The following is a 17602-nucleotide window of genomic DNA, read 5'->3' on the forward strand; positions in this document are numbered from 1 at the left end:
AAAAGACTCATTCTGCAGAAAAATGGGCCCTGTGACTGATACATCTTATATATGACATTATTAGTTTGCAATACTGATACATTAATGTGCAAGTAGCATTTTACTGTTGTAGCTGATTGAGATGGAGCTAGTTTTAGTAACAGATACTGGTAGATCGTCTAGTCCAGTGGTTCCCAAGATAATTCTGAGGGGTTGTGAGACGATTTATGGGGTGAGCTACATAAATTTGTACTGCATATTTGTATGTTTGGACTGAGTATTTGCTAATTAATTTTTACCTCTTTTGGCCTCAAATTTCACCCGAGAAGTTAAGAGGGGAAATGTCTTTTTGGTGGGACTGCTTTTAACTCATAGACATCTGAAACATGACAAGGAACTACTATTTTTTTTACAAGGTAAATGTAAGTTAAAAAAAAAGGTTAGGAACCACTGGTTTAATTTTTAACAATGTCTTATATTATATTTATATTTTATAGGCTCATCCATTTATATTTATGTGAAATATTAATCTGAAAAGTAACTTCTACTGTCAAATAAATGAAGTGGAGTAAAAAGGACAACATTTTCCTCAAGTTAAGTACAAGTGCTTCAAAATTATACTGAAGTACAATATTTGAGTAAATTCCCCACCACTGTTCAGCAATCAGCCTGCTGTACTTACTCTTAATTTCTACAATGGTGGTAAAACTGCTGGAGACTCTGGAGTTTCTGGATTGAGTACAGCACACTGTAGTTCCACCATATTGTCCAGTCCGTCTGGTGTCCAGGTTAACATGCTTCCTTTGACCGTGTGGCCCTTAAAGGACCAGGTGTAGGTGCAGTTTGGGAAGCAAGAAGAGGAACAGGTGAAAGTAGTGCTGAAACCAGCTGCCACCCATCCGGTCCAGGCAATGGTCAGACCGAACCCCAAACCTGGTACACCTGAGAGAGAGGAGGAGTCAGTCAGGCTGGAACGGACAATGTATGATGTGCTGTTTAGCTTTTGACCATTAATTTATTCTAACATCAAAGATGCAGGCCTTTGATGGACACAATCCTTTCACTTCAATATTTATTTAGGGTGTGGCCTTGTTATCGATACCTACCAATGAAGCATCTGTCTGTTCCTGTACAGAGACTGTTTCCTATTGTGTTGTCTAGGCAAAAATCTGTTGTTTCTGTTTTTTCCATAGGCTACATGAATACATGAAATTCTTGTTTTTTGACTCAGAAAAAACAAAAATCCTATACATTTGAACACATTTTAATTAAGGAGATGTAATTTCTCTCTTGTCATTTTTAACTTTTACAAATAGAAGAGGTAAATAGAAAAAAAGGCTGGAGGTTAGATTAGATATGGCAAATTTTGTGGCTGTTTTTATTGCTCCTTGGTTTGTAGGAAGATGTCTTCTTCGTTTCTGCAGTGGTGTTTATGTAAGATCTCATCTCTCTCTGTCTAAATACTAATATTATCCAACATAATGCACGTAATATGATTATTTCACAGGCCTTGTACATAAAATACAAAAATAAAGATGTGACTTAGTTAAGTCCACTCCAGGAAAGATTATATCATATCCAAGAACACAGCAATATGTCAATGCTTTTCACTTATTCCAGATGAAGTAATCTAAAGTTTACATACATACATACATAAGATCTTTATATAGATAAATGTGGAGAACACATTCATTTAGTTACCAGGATCTAAATTAAACTTCACAGAGGATAATGTCTTTCAGTCTCTTTAATGCTCACATCACCAGCTTTCTAATACCAAACTCAACCATATAACTGCTGATACATGAGGTTTTTAAATATGCCGCAGTATTAACTGTCTTTGTTAAAGTCAGGACTAAATCAAGTGTTCTTACAGCTCAGTGTCACCAGCAAAACAGTGTAAAGGTTCCTCCAGTGGGGTATCATAGTAATGTCCCTAATGTGTGACTTCAACTAAGAACAGTGCACCCTTTTTATACCAGAGGCAGGAAGTTAATCTTTTAAATCTATCACTAAAACATGACTTATCTCAGTCACACCCGTATAGCACAGCGTCATCATGTTTAAAAGCAGAATTTACCTGATGATGAAATCAATCCAATCCAAGAAAGTGATATTTTTCCATTGTATAAATATAGATTAGTCAAATTCAGGAAAATAGTGAGTAGACACATGGGAACAGCTGAGTAGATGCAGTGTAATTTCAGGTCATTGCATGAAACACTAGAGGGCAATGTCTTACAGAAGTCTTACAGAAGTCATAACTTTTGGTTCCTGCTTCTAAATATAGCCTATTGAGCCTTCAATTGATAAGTGTGAATAGTTTTTTTTTTATCCCTCCCTCTCAAACTCTTCCTGACTTTTGCTATAAAACACCTTCCATCCCGCTGCATTTAAGTCAGTCACTACTAAGCATCAAACCAATGTCATTACTAAAATGAAATCATCCTGCTGTTCACTGGGCATCCTTCCAACTCACTTCTTTAAAGAAATATCCCATTCATTTTCTCCATTTGTCCTAGCCATTATCAATTCCTCACTTTTATCTGGTTAAATGCCTGAATATTTTAAATCCACTACAGTTCACCCACTTCTCAGTGAGCCATCTCTTGATCCATCCATTTTAAATAACTTCCAGCCAGGGTGGCTCATAGCACTGAGACAGCAGGATTCTTAATCAGTGTTTAATCAGCTGATGGCCTAACATAAAAGAATAAATAAAGCAATAAAACTGTTGTCGCTTTTGATACAACTGACCATATAATTTTAATTGAACATCATAAGCATTTGTTTGGCATATCAGGTACAGTTTTAGATTGTCTGTCTATTAGGAAATTCTGTGTGGTCATTGGTAACTTTAAATCCTCCACCTCCCGTTTCCCATCTCTCCTATCCTATGGAGTGCCTCAAGGCTCAGTCCGTGGTCCTTATTATTTTCCATTGGTATGTTACCTCTAGGTCAAATCTTTCATAAGTATAACATCAGTTTCCATTTTTATGCAGACGAGTCTCAGATCTAATTCTCGTTTTACTCCATACAACACACTTCTCCTCTCATTTAGTTTCTCTATCCTGTTGCATCAAAACCCAGCGCAGTAATCTGGGTGTTATCTCTGATAATAAACTTAACTTTGACCAAAAGGTGAAGTCAGTCATTCAATCGTGCTTTCTTTGTAATATCTTGAGGAGACTGAACCTTTGGAGTCAAGGTCCCACGACTCCGAAACGACCTGCTGGAGGAGATCAAGCAGGCTAGCTCTGTTTCCTCTTTTAAATCTCCCTTGATAATGCACTTTTTCAGAATTGCTTTCTCTTGAATCGGTAATTCTTCTGATTTTACTGTGTTTTAGTAATTCATATCTCACTTGTCATTATTACTGTATCAGTTCTACTTATCTTTATTATTTATTTGGTAATTTCTCCTTTTTTATGCCCTTGTAAAGCACTTTGTAACTTGTTTTTGAAAAGTGCTATATAAATAAAGTTATTATTATTATTATTATTATTATTATTATTATTATTATTATTTTAAATAAAGTAATATTTACAATGTAATGGCCTGAATGTTTTTATTACAACAGCCCATTTGTAGGGCTAGAAATAGGTATTAATTTAATGGGATATAGAATTTGAGTCCTAAATACATCCTTTTAGTTTCAACAATATTTATATATTTATATATATTATATAATATAATCAATTTTATCAGCTGGTCATGATAAGATGTGAATGCAAACTAATTACCTATGGCGAAAGTCAGTAGATAATGTCTGTGAAAACCTCTGATCTGATCTTTATCTGAGAGATAATATAAAGTCTCTTTAGAGTTGTCTTGCTTTAACTTTGATTAAAGCATCTAAGAACATAATGGAAAAATAATGATTTATGGCATTTGTTCATTAACACAGTCCATGCACTTTTATTGAAGTAGATTGAACTTTGAATTTATTGCTGTAATTTAAATGCAGTGTCATTCCTGGAAATGGATTTACATTTCATATAATTTACCTACAACCCAACCCAGATGATATGATGATTATTTCTAGGGAAGGCACCAACTTTTATGTAAACAGTGTCACGGCTCTTGTCAATCAGATGTAATTGTCTTTTTAATAACCTTAGTCCAACCTTAGTTGGACTTTATTGTCCTTGGGGGAAATTTTCACAGCACTGTACACTGTACACAGCACACAACAACGACAGGCAAAACAACAGTAAATTCCCTCTGCATTTATGGTTTGCTATTCACTATAGACATTTTATTGTAAATGAGAGACATCCACAATCTACTGTATTATGCTATCTGATTTGCCTTTCTACTGCATTTATGAAATTAACCTGTAAATATACAAAGACACCCAACGCAGTGCATTTTCTGTTTGTATGTAGTCATGTGTATGTCTAAAGTGAGTCATGCTCTGCAGACTTCAGTTGATGAAAAAATAGTTTATTTGTCTAAATGAGCAATCACATGATTACAAATACAATATCCACAACCTGAGAGTTACATTCACTGCATTCTTTCATTGGTGAAAAGGCAAACTGGTGAAACATTCATCACACATTGACACTGGTGCAGCTTGAAACATAACATGCCACACCAGGTTGAACAGAAAACATACTGCACTAAGTGTTCACAGGATACTGGTAACCACATCAGAATAGAGAAATACTGAGATGTGAAAAGTTAAGTTTGTCAAAAACAAATTTCCTCTTAATGCACGTGAAATCAAACATGTGAATAACTCACAGGGAGTTTGATCTTTAATAATGAGTAACTAAATGGATGCCCCTTTCCCGATTAGTTACTCATTAAATCTTGACAGGGCATAATTCACAACGCCAAGCTCTGTGTGGGAGACTTTATCTTCATTCTCTTCATCTCATTTGTAATGAACATAAAACAAATCATTGCTTTATAAGAAGGCTCATTTCTTAAATCTTTGTATCTACAATGATTCAATTGAATGTATTATGCAACACTGATCCCTGACACTTGTTAAAAGAATTGGTTAAAAAATCTATCAGGAAAACTCAAAAATCAATACAGGTATGTCTAACTCCTTAGACTATGATACTTTACATGATATAGTGTAATTAACAAATGTCTTTGTGAAAGTTAGATTGTCTACAGGTGTGACATTCAGTTATATTAGGGTTTGAATAGATATAATTTATACACTTAGGTATATGTGATGATATAAACTAGCTTCTCCTTTCCATTTGCATTATTTCACTAATCTGAATAAGGTCTGCGCTGCCTCGAGGCCTTCAGGGTGATGTGCTGAAAGATAAAGCACCTTATTATTATTCTATCAAATCACACTTTTACTGACATTACAATAAACATGATCGGAATTACTCTAATCATCTCTGACAATTGAGATATTTCTTGGCAAAAGTTTCTTCATACCTGCTGGAAAGACTTTAAGATTCAAGCATTTTTTTCTTTTGTTTCAGTGGGATCAGAGAGAAATCCCTTGTTATTGATTGTTATTGTATTATGATTTTGTTTTGGATTATTGTGGCTGCAGAACTTCCCTTTTTGGGATAATAAAGTTTTACAAAAAATGTATCCAAAACTGACAAGCTGCAAACTGGAATTTCATTGGAGATATCATAGTATACGTGTGGAGTCAAATATGATGCCAGAGAGGTGTCAAACATGCTCAAGCAAACAGACTGTCCCCATACAAAAGGAAAATGAAAGCTATTATGTGTATCCAAACTAAAAGGGCATCATTGTGCTTTACAACCTCAATCATGGCAATAACAGGTTGATCATTAACCACTGCAAAAGTGGTTTGTCAAGGTAAACCCAAGTCCAAATTATCATCCATAAAGGAGCAGAGAGTGCAGGTTCTATCTTCAGTCTGACCTCATTAGATTATCCATCATATTGTGTTCTGGTTCCTTTGGACCTGAGCAAAGATTTGTGCACTGTCAGCACTATACTGAGAAATTGCTCTCTGCATTCGCTGTATGTGTTCATCATAGGTAGGAAGGGAGGATGTAGGAGCAGGATCGCTGTTCCTTTGGATCTGAGCATATTCTGTTTCGTTATTCTGTAGCTCCTGCAGGACTATCCCATCAACCTGGTCCTGGGGTAAACTGATGTCTGCATCCTAGTAAAAGAAAAGGGGGGAGGGAAAAAATATTAGACAGTTTTGATTAAAGTTTGGGGCATAAGATAATCTCTCTAATTCCATAAAAGCTAACTTAAGAGATAAAATATTAACAGTTAAACAAATATTTGGTTTATAGTACCAAAAACAAGCACAATCATAAACACGGAAATCTGTTGCTATGTGGTGATGAGACACATATACGCTGCCACTGCATTGTGTGAGCTGAAAATCCTCCTCCGGGTTCAAACTCTCATTGTGGTGAACACAGGTCCTGGAGGAGTCTGATTGATGGGGGAAGGGAGCCTCTTTAAATCAAACTAAGCATTAAGCATTCACATTAAAGATTTTATCATCTTTTATTTCCATCAAGATTCTGCGAACAGTATATTTTTAGTATTTCATGCAGATTTACTTGCAGCTTACTGTTATATTATTACAAATGTCTTAATAATGAATGAAGGTTTGTTTGAACTACAGAATTGTTGCTTTTGGCATTTTATGCTTCTAATACTCAACAGAGGCATAATATGTACTTATATATCATATTATGCACTGTGATAAAATCATCTTTTTATTACAACCATATACGAGGAACTTTAAATATATCCAATTTTACCCTGCTTTTTTCTCTGCTTAGTATGGCGGATGCTGAAATTCTAATACATGCCTTTGTTTCCTCACGACTGGATTACTGTAATGTCCTATTCTCTGGTCTACCTAGCTGCAGTATTAAAAAATTACAACTTGTGCAAAATGCTGCCACCAGAATACTAACTAGAACTAGAAACTTTGACCATATCACTCCAGTCCTAATCTCCCTTCACTGGCTCCCAATCCAAGCCAGATCTGATTTTAAGGTGTTTCTCTTAGCTTATAAATCACTACATGGGCTTGTACCCTGATATCTTTCTGACCTCATCAACCCTTATACTTCCCCTCGTGCACTCTGATCACATGATGCTGGATATCTTACTGTTCCTAGAATCAAGAAAAAATCAGTAGGCAGTTGAATGGTAAATGGACTGTACTTGTATAGTGCCTTTCTAGTCTTCCAACCACTCAAAATGCTTTTTACACTACAAAACACATTCACCCATTCACACACATTCATACGCTGAATGGGTACAAGGGCTAGCATGCAAGGTCCCAACCTGCCCATCAGAGGAAGCTAACCATTCACACACATTCATACACTGATGGCACAGCCATCAGGAGCAATTTGGGGTTAAGTGTCTTGCCCAAGGACACATCAGCATGTGGACTGGAGGAGCTGGGAATCGAACGGACGACCCACTCTACCTCCTGAGCCACAGCCGCCCAGTTGAGTGTTCTCCTACCGAGCTCCCTATCTCTGGAACCAGCTACCTCTTCTCTAATCAGGGAAGCTACTTCTGTTGAAATCTTTAAATCTAGACTCAAAACATACTTATTCTTACAATCATATGACCTCCCTTAACAACATTGACATAGGTTGACATAGTCTTTTCCCTCACCCCACTGAGGCTGTAGAACAGCTAAACTGTCTCACTAATATCTCCATTCCTGCTATCAGTTGTAGTGATGTGATAATGTTGATAATGTGATGTTTCACATGATGAGCTACCTCAGATGGTTTTCTGTGTTTTGGAACACTTTTAAATTTTCTTTTAATATTGGACGATTGTTTTGAGTGTATTGAGACACCCTGGTGTGATTTTGCACTTTAAATAAAATAAACTTTACTTAACTTTACTTATTCCTTTAGAATCTTGTGTCATTGTTCACTGATGTTTCATGACATACCATATATAAAACATGACTCCATCATCATTTGGATTCATATGCATTCAGATTCATGCATACATGTCAATTTGTCTGAGCAATCTTTGCATACATTTTGGTGTGAGAACTAACTGAGAATCATTTAGGTATTGAGTTTGGCATGCAAACACGTTCTCTGATTACTTGCATATCTACACCTGATTTCTTTGAGTAACCCGGTTACTTAAGTGCATGTAAACCCATTAAACCCACAGTACCTCATCTCCAGAGAATGCTGTGTTGTCCAAGCCTTCATCTCCTTTAACACAAGAAATAAACAATACTTACAACAATTCAATTCTGAGGGTAAATAATACTGTGTAAATATACAAATACATAAAATGGACACATACACACAATCTTTTTGCATCTACTCCCTTTGACTTTTCTTGATCACAAACACATAAAATCTTGCATTACACTTACCTGTTCCGAAGGAGGTGATCCCATTAAAGATTTCTCCCATCCTGTTTAGAGAGTTAATGGACCATTACTATGTAAATTAGACATCAGAAATGCATTATCTGACTTTTTGCAAACATAATGATAATAATAACTGTATTGTATACTGAATGATTAGGTAAGCACTTTTATCTGCTTCTGATTATATTAAATTAGTTTTGCTGATCATATTTGTTAGGAGTGTCTCCTAAATGTCATACAATGTCAGAAGCAGCACAAATCCTCCAATAGTGTCACTGCTTGTCAACCCCCCCACCCCTCCAAAAAAACCCAAAACAAAACAAAAATGCTGCCATCTTATATCTCAAAGCTGTTTACCACTTACTGTTTTTTAAAAAAGTAGAATCCTCCACCAACAGCTCCACCAATGGCGGCACAACATGCTACTACTGATCCTGCGATGCAATCAGCCCCACATGCAGGTGTTTCCTCTGGGAAGGTAAAAATTTAAGAGAGATAAGATCATAGTTTTACACCATTTTGTGAACTGGAACTGTCTCATCATCTCAACATGCCTGTAGATACAAAGCATACAACAACGTCTCCCTTTATGTGATTTTACAATTATCAATGCCTATTTGTTTAGTACAGAGACTGAGGCCTTGACACGTCCTTTGGCAAGAGAAGTTTCATGTTGCTGTTGCTGAATGCTCGTGTGGCATGTTGCTTTAGCAAACATGCTATTACAGATTAATTTATTTTTATTTAGTTGATAGTAATAAAAACTGTAAGTAATATCTTTAGGAAGCTTGCTATTCTTCACATTATTAGAGGTATAAAACTGTAAGTTAGTCGCAATGTCAGATGTCAATGTCAAGAGTTAAAATCTGCAATTAATAAAATCTACATACCTGTTACAGACAATTGATGTTCTGCAGATGACGTTCTCCCAGTTTTATTATTCAGTGCTTGACAGGTGTAGTTGCCACTGTCAGAAAGTTCAGTCATGTTTTTAGTGAACACAGCAGAATCATTTAATATCTCTATCCCGTTCAGTGACCAGGTGTAACTGGCAGATGGTGTGGACGCAGCAGAGCAGGTTAAGTTTAAGGTCTCTCCAATGCTTATCCAACTTTGTCCTGTGATTTGAACATCCTCTGGTCCATCTGAAAACAAATACTTGGAAAGTTCTTACACCAGCACAAATAATGTGTTTTTTACACAGTACATTGATTGGGGAAAAGAAACTAATAAAGAATAGAAAAATTGCTCAATAACTGACTTAAAAATCATGTGTTACAGGGCTATATATACTGCACTGTATGTTACTTACAGTTAACAACCATGCTGTATTCAGCTTCATCAAAGCTGATGGCGTTGCTGATTTTACACAAATATTCTCCACTGTGTGTTTTCTCCAGAGAGAGAAAAGACAACACTCTGTTCTCGTCGTGAAGTGTCATGTTGTCAGCCGGAGTCAGTGAGGAGCCGTCCTTCATCCATTCTCTGGTAAACTCAGTGCCAGCACAATCGCAGGTTAGGTTGACAGAGTTCCCCTCAATCATTTCGTCTATTGATGTGATATTAACACTAGAAATTCTCTCTGTTGGGCAAAACATGAAGGATTTTGTGTGAAAACAAAAGTAACATAAAGGTTGAATGAGTTCATTTAACATTTACAGTCTTGAACATCCCAATGTCTTATATAAAAACAAGGACACTGGAAAATGTCCTTGTTTTTGACATAGAATTGACTTCAATACACTGAATAATGGAGACCATAACAGTTATATCAAAATCAAAAGATCCTCCAACATTGACTCAAGAAGTCAATAGTTTAAGACTTATTACCTTTTTCATGTTATTCGTTTCCATTTAGACAAATATTGTGGTATAAGAGTCTCAATGGAGCATGAAATCCTTAAATTATATGTTTAAACATGTACATTTTCAATTGGAGTGACATTTTCATATTTTCAACTTCACATTATGGCATTAGAAAAAACGGGAAGGGAAAGAGGTTAGCCTGCAAGGTCAAGCATTCAAATGTTAAATTCAAAGGTGTGTAAGATATGTTTTTTCTTGACTGTTTTACTGCAAAGGATACAGAAATAATGCGTTTCTTGTCTGTCTTTTTATTTATAAAATTGAATTTACTCTGCCCACCTGCAAATTATGCCAGTGGACATACAGTATATCACCTATATCACTACTGTATCCACACAATGTATTAATTCCAACTTACACAGTACAGAGACAACTGAGTGCTGAGATGTTTCATATCTCAGAGTTCTGTTTTTAAAGGCCTGTCAGTTGTAGTTACCACTCTGACTTGTCTGAATTTCATGAGATTATAAGCACTGGTACAGTATCAGACAGAAGTTCTCTATTCAGAAGCCACATAAACTGATCAGAGGGTCTAGAGACTTCTGGTAGAAACTGCTCCCATGGCCTAATATACAACACTGTCCTCAGTACTTGCAGTAGTGCAATGCTTATTGTTTCTGGACCATACAGTTTATTTTGCATAATTGACCATACCTACATTCTCCATGAAAATGTTAGTCTGAACGTCCATTTCCTTATCATCAACAAAATTCCAGATCCGACCAGATTTTGCAGTTGTAACACGTACATTTACTTAGTGATTGTGATTTATCTTCATGATTGTCCTAAATTTGTGTACCGAAACTAACATCAGTTAGCCTCACCTATTTTTCATACAGCTTATTTTGCATAATTGACCATACCTACATTATCCATGAAAATGTTATTAGTGTTTCTCCTCTTTTAAACCACAAATATTTAGCACAACCATTCACTGTATGTCATTGTAATGATCCACATTAAACAAAACAAAAAAACTTGTATTTTAACTTGTTATGTGTTTATAAAGAATGTAACAGTTGAGACAGACTTGGGCTTGACTTGAACTTGCCAGGACAATAAAACTGCTGTGTCCTATTATCACAGAGAAATATGTATTATTGGTACTTTGACACAATGTTAATAGCAGGTGTTACAGACACAACAAATAAATAAACACAGATGTTTTACTCAAACTTACCCATTACATTTATAGCTGAAGGCTGAGATGTTTGATATCTCAGAGTTTTGTTGTTAAAGGCTTGACAGCTGTAGTCCCCACTCTGACTCCCCTCAATGTTAATCAGTGTGAGCTCTGGTCCAGTATCAGACAGCTTGACTCCATTCAGAAACCACTGAAAGTGAGCAGGGGGTGTGGAGGCTGCTGAGCAGGACAGGCTGATGCTTGACCCTTCGAAATAGTATTCTTGTGTTGGAGATAGCATCAAATGAATGTTTTCTGGGCCAACTGAATGTGGGGAGCAGAAACAGCCAATTTATAATCATAGTATCATGAGAAATAACTGAGTCAAACAGCTTGACACAGTGTGAAGCCTCATACTTCATTAATATGCACAACTGCATCACTATACACCTAGTCATCAGAAAAAATAAGAAACACCTGCACAATGTAATGTAACAGACCATCCCTGCGATAAAAAACATTTAAATGACACTAATTGTATAATGTTTTTGTATACACGGTGCTGTAATGTGTGGTTGTGTTGCACCAGATATCACTAGATTGAAAGCTGCTTCTAAAAGAACATGTGAAATATTAGAAACACCAGAATATTAAAAACACTATTGAAAATAAACATTGTGAACATGTTAAGTTTCACAAAGGGCTGAAGGCCTCTTCTATTGGATTTTATTAAATCGTACAGTCATTCAGTGTCTACAGTTGTCAGTTTAGCCTGCATAATGCATTGTTCAGAAGAGCAAAGAGTATCATAAAAAGTCATTAACAGGCCACACCTTGCTAAGATTTGGCACTAATATAAATCAAGCCAAGCTTTGCATGCAGATACTGTTAGATAAATAGTGAGTGAGTAAGTTAGTGACTCACAGCTGATGGAAAGATTTACTGGATCACTGGTGCCTTCACTGATAGAATTGGACACTTTGCAGCTGTATGATCCCTGGTCATAGCGGGTCACACTGGGTATAGTGAGAGTGGAGTGTCCATTATTGAGCGGAACTCTCTCACTGGGTTTAACCTCAGAGCTGCCGTTCAGCCAGACGAAAGAGAGGGAGGATCCAGAAGAAGAGCAGGACAGACTGACAGAGCTGTTGAACTCCACCAAGTCTGTGTTGTTGACTTCTACCTTTACATTGGAGACTGGCACTGTGGGTGAAAAGACACAGTTGTTTTATATTTGCCACTACCTAACAAAGGCAGCATGGCTCAGCAGAGTGCAGCAATGTAGAAGAAGTGAACAAATCTCAGGTTAATGATACAATGATGAGTATTCATGACTAGATTTTCATGCTTTGTATTAGCTTCTGGGGCTACTAAAACAGTGGTGAATCATTTAGCTTATATCTTAGGATTCAGTCATGGTTTCACAATTGTTATTCACTAGACATACACAAACCTACACAAACCATACTCAATACAGATGTGAAAACACTTCATGTAACTTCTACACTAAACTGTGGAGAAAAGTGTCATCTCTGACTGGTGTCAGTGCCATTATAGAAACTGTATCTACTTAAAGATTGTGTTTCCATTCTTCTCCTAATATTTGTTTAACATTTAAACACAACAACTATACAATCAGACAATACACATCTAGTGCAAGTAATAAATACTTTCCAGTCCAGTATCAGAGCTGTTGAATTGAGACTTGACTTGGACTTTTCTTCAGTCAGACATGGATATTTGAGACTTGATTGCCTTAAGATTGAAAGGTAAAAGCACCAGAGAGGACTAGTTCAGCTGTTCCACACACTCTGCATGTTTTATTTTAATCATCTGGTAGAAACTGCTCCCATGGCCTAATAAATAACACTGTCCTCAGTACTTGCAGTAGTGCAATGCTTATTGTTTCTGGACCATACAGTTTATTTTGCATAATTGACCATATCTACATTCTCCATGAAAATGTTAGTTTGAACGTCCATTTCCTTATCATCAACAAATTTCCAGATCCAACCAGATTTTGCAGTTGTAACACGTACATTTACTTAGTGATTGTGATTTATCTTCATGATTGTCCTAAATTTGTGTACCAAAACTAACGTCAGCTTGTTCTACTTTTGACCACATCAGACAAACAGGCATTTGGTACCAATAGCAGGTGACACAGACACAACAAATAAATAAACACAGATGTTTTACTCAAACTTACCCACTACATTTATAGCTGAAGGCTGAGATGTTTGATATCTCAAAGTTTTGTTGTTAAAGGCTTGACAGCTGTAGTCCCCACTCTGACTCCCCCGAATGTTAATCAGTGTGAGCTCTGGTCCAGTATCAGACAGCTTGACTCCATTCAGAAACCACTGAAAGTGAGCAGGGGGTTTGGAGGCAGCTGAGCAGGAAAGGCTGATGTTTGACCCTTCCACATAGTATTCTTGTGTTGGAGATAGCATCAAATGAATGTTTTCTGGGCCAACTGAATGTGGGGAGCAGAAACAGCCAATTTATAATCATAGTATCATGAGAAATAACTGAGTCAAACAGCTTGACACAGTTTGAGGCCTCATAATTCATTAATAGGAACGACTGCATCACTATACACCTAGTCACCAGAAAAAATAAGAAACACCTGCACAATGTAATGTAACAGATCATCCCTGTGATAAAAAATTCTTTAAATGATACTAATTGTATAATGTTTTTGTATACATGGTGCTGTAATGTGTGGTTGTGTTGCACCAGATGTCATTAGATTGAAAGCTGCTTCTAAAAGAACATGTGAAATATTAGAAACACGAGAATATTAAAAACACTATTGAAAATAAACATTGTGATCATGTTAAGTTTCACAAAGGGCTTTCGGCTTGTTCTATTGGATTTTATTAAATTGTACAGTCATTCAGTGTCTACAGTTGTCAGTTTAGCCTGCATAATTGTTCAGAACAAAAAAGAGTATCTAAAAAGTCATTAACACAAAGCCACACCTTGCTAAAATTTGGCACTAATATAAATCAAGCTAAGATTTGCATGCAGATACTGTTAGATAAATACTGAGTGAATAAGTTAGTAACTCACAGCTGATGGAAAGATTTACTGGATCACTGGTGTCTTCATTGAAAGCATTGGACACTTTGCATCTGTATGGTCCCTGGTCATAGCGGGTCACACTGGATATAGTGAGAGTGGAGTTTCCATCAGTGAGCTGAACTCTTTCATTGGCTGTAACCTCAGAGTTGTCGTTCAGCCAGACGAAAGAGAGGGAGGATCCAGAAGAAGAACAGAACAGACTGACAGAGCTGTTGAACTCCACCAAGTCTGTGCTGCTGACTTCTACCTTTACATTGGAGACTGGCACTGTGGGTGAACAACACAGTGGTTTTATACTTGCCACTACCTAACAAAGGCAGCATGGCTCAGTAGAGTGTAGCAATGTAGAAGCAGGGAACAAATCTCAGGTTAATGATACAATGATGAGTATTCATGACTAGATTTTCATGCTTTGTATTAGCTTCTGGGGCTACTAAAACAGTAGTGAATCATTTAGCTCAGCGTAACATTCAGTTATAGTTTCACAATTGTTATTCACTAGACATACACAAACCATACTCAATACAGATGTGAAAACACTTCACGTAACTTCTACACTAAACTGTGGAGAAAAGTGTCATCTCTGACTGGTGTCAGTGCCATTATAGAAGCAACTGTATCTACTTAAAGATTGTGTTTCCATTCTTCTCCTACTATTTGTTTAACAATTAAATGCAACAACCATACGATCAGACAATACACATCTAGTGCAAGTAATAAATACTTTCCAGTCTAGTATCAGAGCTGTTGAATTGACACTTGACTTGGACTTTTCTTCAGTCAGACTTGGATCTTTGAGACTTGATTGCCTTAAGATTGAAAGGTAAAAGCACCAGAGAGGACTAGTTCAGCTGTTCCACACACTCTGTGTGTTTTATTTTAATCATCTGGTAGAAACTGCTCCCATGGCCTAATAAATAACACTGTCCTCAGCACTTGCAGTAGTGCCATGCTTATTGTTTCTGGATCATACAGTTTATTTTGCCTAATTGACCATATCTACATTCTCCATGAAAATGTTAGTTTGAACGTCCATTTCCTTATCATCAACAAAATTCCAGATCCGACCAGATTTTGCAGTTGTAACATGTACATTTACTTAGTGATTGTGATTTATCTTCATGATTGTCTTAAATTCGTCTACCAAAACTAACATCAGTTAGCCTCACCTATTTTTCTGCTTATGACCATATCAGACAAACAGGCATTTGGTACCACCTCAAACATTTTTTATTCTGAGACCTCCTCGTTATATCTGTAAGAGCAAAGTTTGCAATATCACTATTTGAATGACGAGTGTCTAGTGCAGGAATGTACTTTATGTACAGATGTTATTAGTGTTTCTTCTCTTTTAAACCACAAATATTTAGCACAACCATTCACTGTATGTCATTGTAATGATCCACATTAAACAAAACAAAAAAAACTTGTATTTTAACTTGTTATGTGTTTATTAAGAATGTAACAGTTGAGACAGACTTGGGCTTGACTTGAACTTGCCAGGACAATAGAACCGCTGTGTCCTATTATCACACATAAATATGTATTATTGGTACTTTGACACAATGTTAATAGCAGGTGACACAGACACAACAAATAAATAAACACAGATGTTTTACTCAAACTTACCCACTACATTTATAGCTGAAGGCTGAGATGTTTGATATCTCAAAGTTTTGTTGTTAAAGGCTTGACAGCTGTAGTCCCCACTCTGACTCTCCCGAATGTTAATCAGTGTGAGCTCTGGTCCAGTATCAGACAGCTTGACTCCATTCAGAAACCACTGAAACTGAGCAGGGGGTCTGGAGGCAGCTGAGCAGGACAGGCTGATGTCTGACCCTTCCAAATAGTATTCTTGTGTTGGAGATAGCATCAAATGAATGTTTTCTGGGCCAACTGAATGTGGGGAGCAGAAACAGCCAATTTATAATCATGGTAAAAAAATATTTAAATGACACTAATTGTATAATGTTTTTGTATACACAGTGCTGTAATTTGTGGTTGTGTTGCACCAGATATAATTAGGTTGAAAGCTGCTTCTAATAGAACATTTGAAATATTTGAAACACCAGAATTTTAAAAACAGTATTGATAATAAACATCATGAACATGTTATGTTTCACAAAGGGCTGCAGGCCTCTTCTATTGGATTTTATTAAATCGTACAGTCATTCAGTGTCTACAGTTATCAGTTTATCCTGCATAATGCATTGTTCAAAACAGCAAAGAGTATCATAAGGCCACACCTTGCTAAGATTTGGCACTAATATAAATCAAACTAAGATTTGCATGCAGATACTGTTAGATAAATAGTGAGTGAGTAAGTTAGTAACTCACAGCTGATGGAAAGATTTACTGGATCACTGGTGTCTTCACTGAAAGAATTGGACACTTTGCATCTGTATGGTCCCTGGTCATAGCGGGTCACATTGAAAATAGTGAGAGTGGAGTGTCCATTAGTGAGTGGAACTCTCTCACTGGGTTTGACCTCAGAGCTGCCGTTCAGCCAGACGAAAGAGAGGGAGGATCCAGAGGAAGAGCAGAACAAAATGACAGAGTTGCTGAACTCCACCAAGTCTGTGCTGCTGACTTCTACCTTTACATTGGAGACTGGCACTGTGGGTGAAAAAACGAAGTTGTTTTATATTTGCCACTACCTAACAAAGGCAGCATGGCTCAGTAGAGTGCAGCAATGTAGAAGAAGTGAACAAATCTCAGGTTAATGATACAATGATGAGTATTCATGACTAGATTTTCATGCTTTGTATTAGCTTCTGGGGCTACTAAAACAGTAGTGAATCATTTAGCTCAGCATAACATTCAGTTATACTTTCACAATTGATATTCACTAGACATACACAAACCATACTCAATACAGAAGTGAAAACACTTCACGTAACTTCTACACTAAACTGTGGAGAAAAGTTTAATCTCTGACTGGTGTCAGTACCATTATAGAAGCAACTGTATCTACTTAAAGATTGTGTTTCCCTTCTTCTCCTACTATTTGTTTAACATTTAAACACAACAACCATACGATCAGACAATACACATCTAGTGCAAGTAATAAATACTTTCCAGTCCAGTATCAGAGCTGTTGAATTGAGACTTGACTTGGACTTTTCTTCAGTTAGACTTGGATATTTGAGACTTGATTGCCTTAAGATTGAAAGGTAAAAGTACCAGAGAGGACTAG

The 17602-nt window shown here is 36.6% G+C and overlaps 1 protein-coding gene across 4 annotated transcripts in view; it reads right to left on the reverse strand.

Moving 5' to 3' along the window:
* Window positions 1–4410: 4410 nt before the first annotated feature.
* The window catches only part of LOC137191171 (hemicentin-1-like), a 68999-nt gene continuing 55807 nt past the window's right edge, over window positions 4411–17602 (reverse strand). For 3 of the 4 annotated variants that reach the window (XM_067601049.1, XM_067601051.1, XM_067601048.1), the window contains 12 exons: window positions 16744–17022; window positions 16036–16302; window positions 14395–14673; window positions 13529–13795; window positions 12244–12522; window positions 11377–11643; window positions 9643–9912; window positions 9221–9475; window positions 8695–8800; window positions 8334–8374; window positions 8117–8166; window positions 4411–6104 (listed from right to left, as the gene is read on the reverse strand). In XM_067601049.1, the coding sequence (XP_067457150.1) occupies window positions 5874–6104; window positions 8117–8166; window positions 8334–8374; window positions 8695–8800; window positions 9221–9475; window positions 9643–9912; window positions 11377–11643; window positions 12244–12522; window positions 13529–13795; window positions 14395–14673; window positions 16036–16302; window positions 16744–17022 (2591 nt within the window). In that variant the 3' untranslated portion in view covers window positions 4411–5873. The remainder of the gene's footprint in view (window positions 6105–8116; window positions 8167–8333; window positions 8375–8694; window positions 8801–9220; window positions 9476–9642; window positions 9913–11376; window positions 11644–12243; window positions 12523–13528; window positions 13796–14394; window positions 14674–16035; window positions 16303–16743; window positions 17023–17602) is intronic. The other variant, XM_067601050.1, reaches the window with a different exon arrangement.

Source organism: Thunnus thynnus, chromosome 10 (assembly GCF_963924715.1).
Source record: "Thunnus thynnus chromosome 10, fThuThy2.1, whole genome shotgun sequence".
Classification (NCBI taxonomy): Eukaryota; Metazoa; Chordata; class Actinopteri; order Scombriformes; family Scombridae; genus Thunnus; species Thunnus thynnus.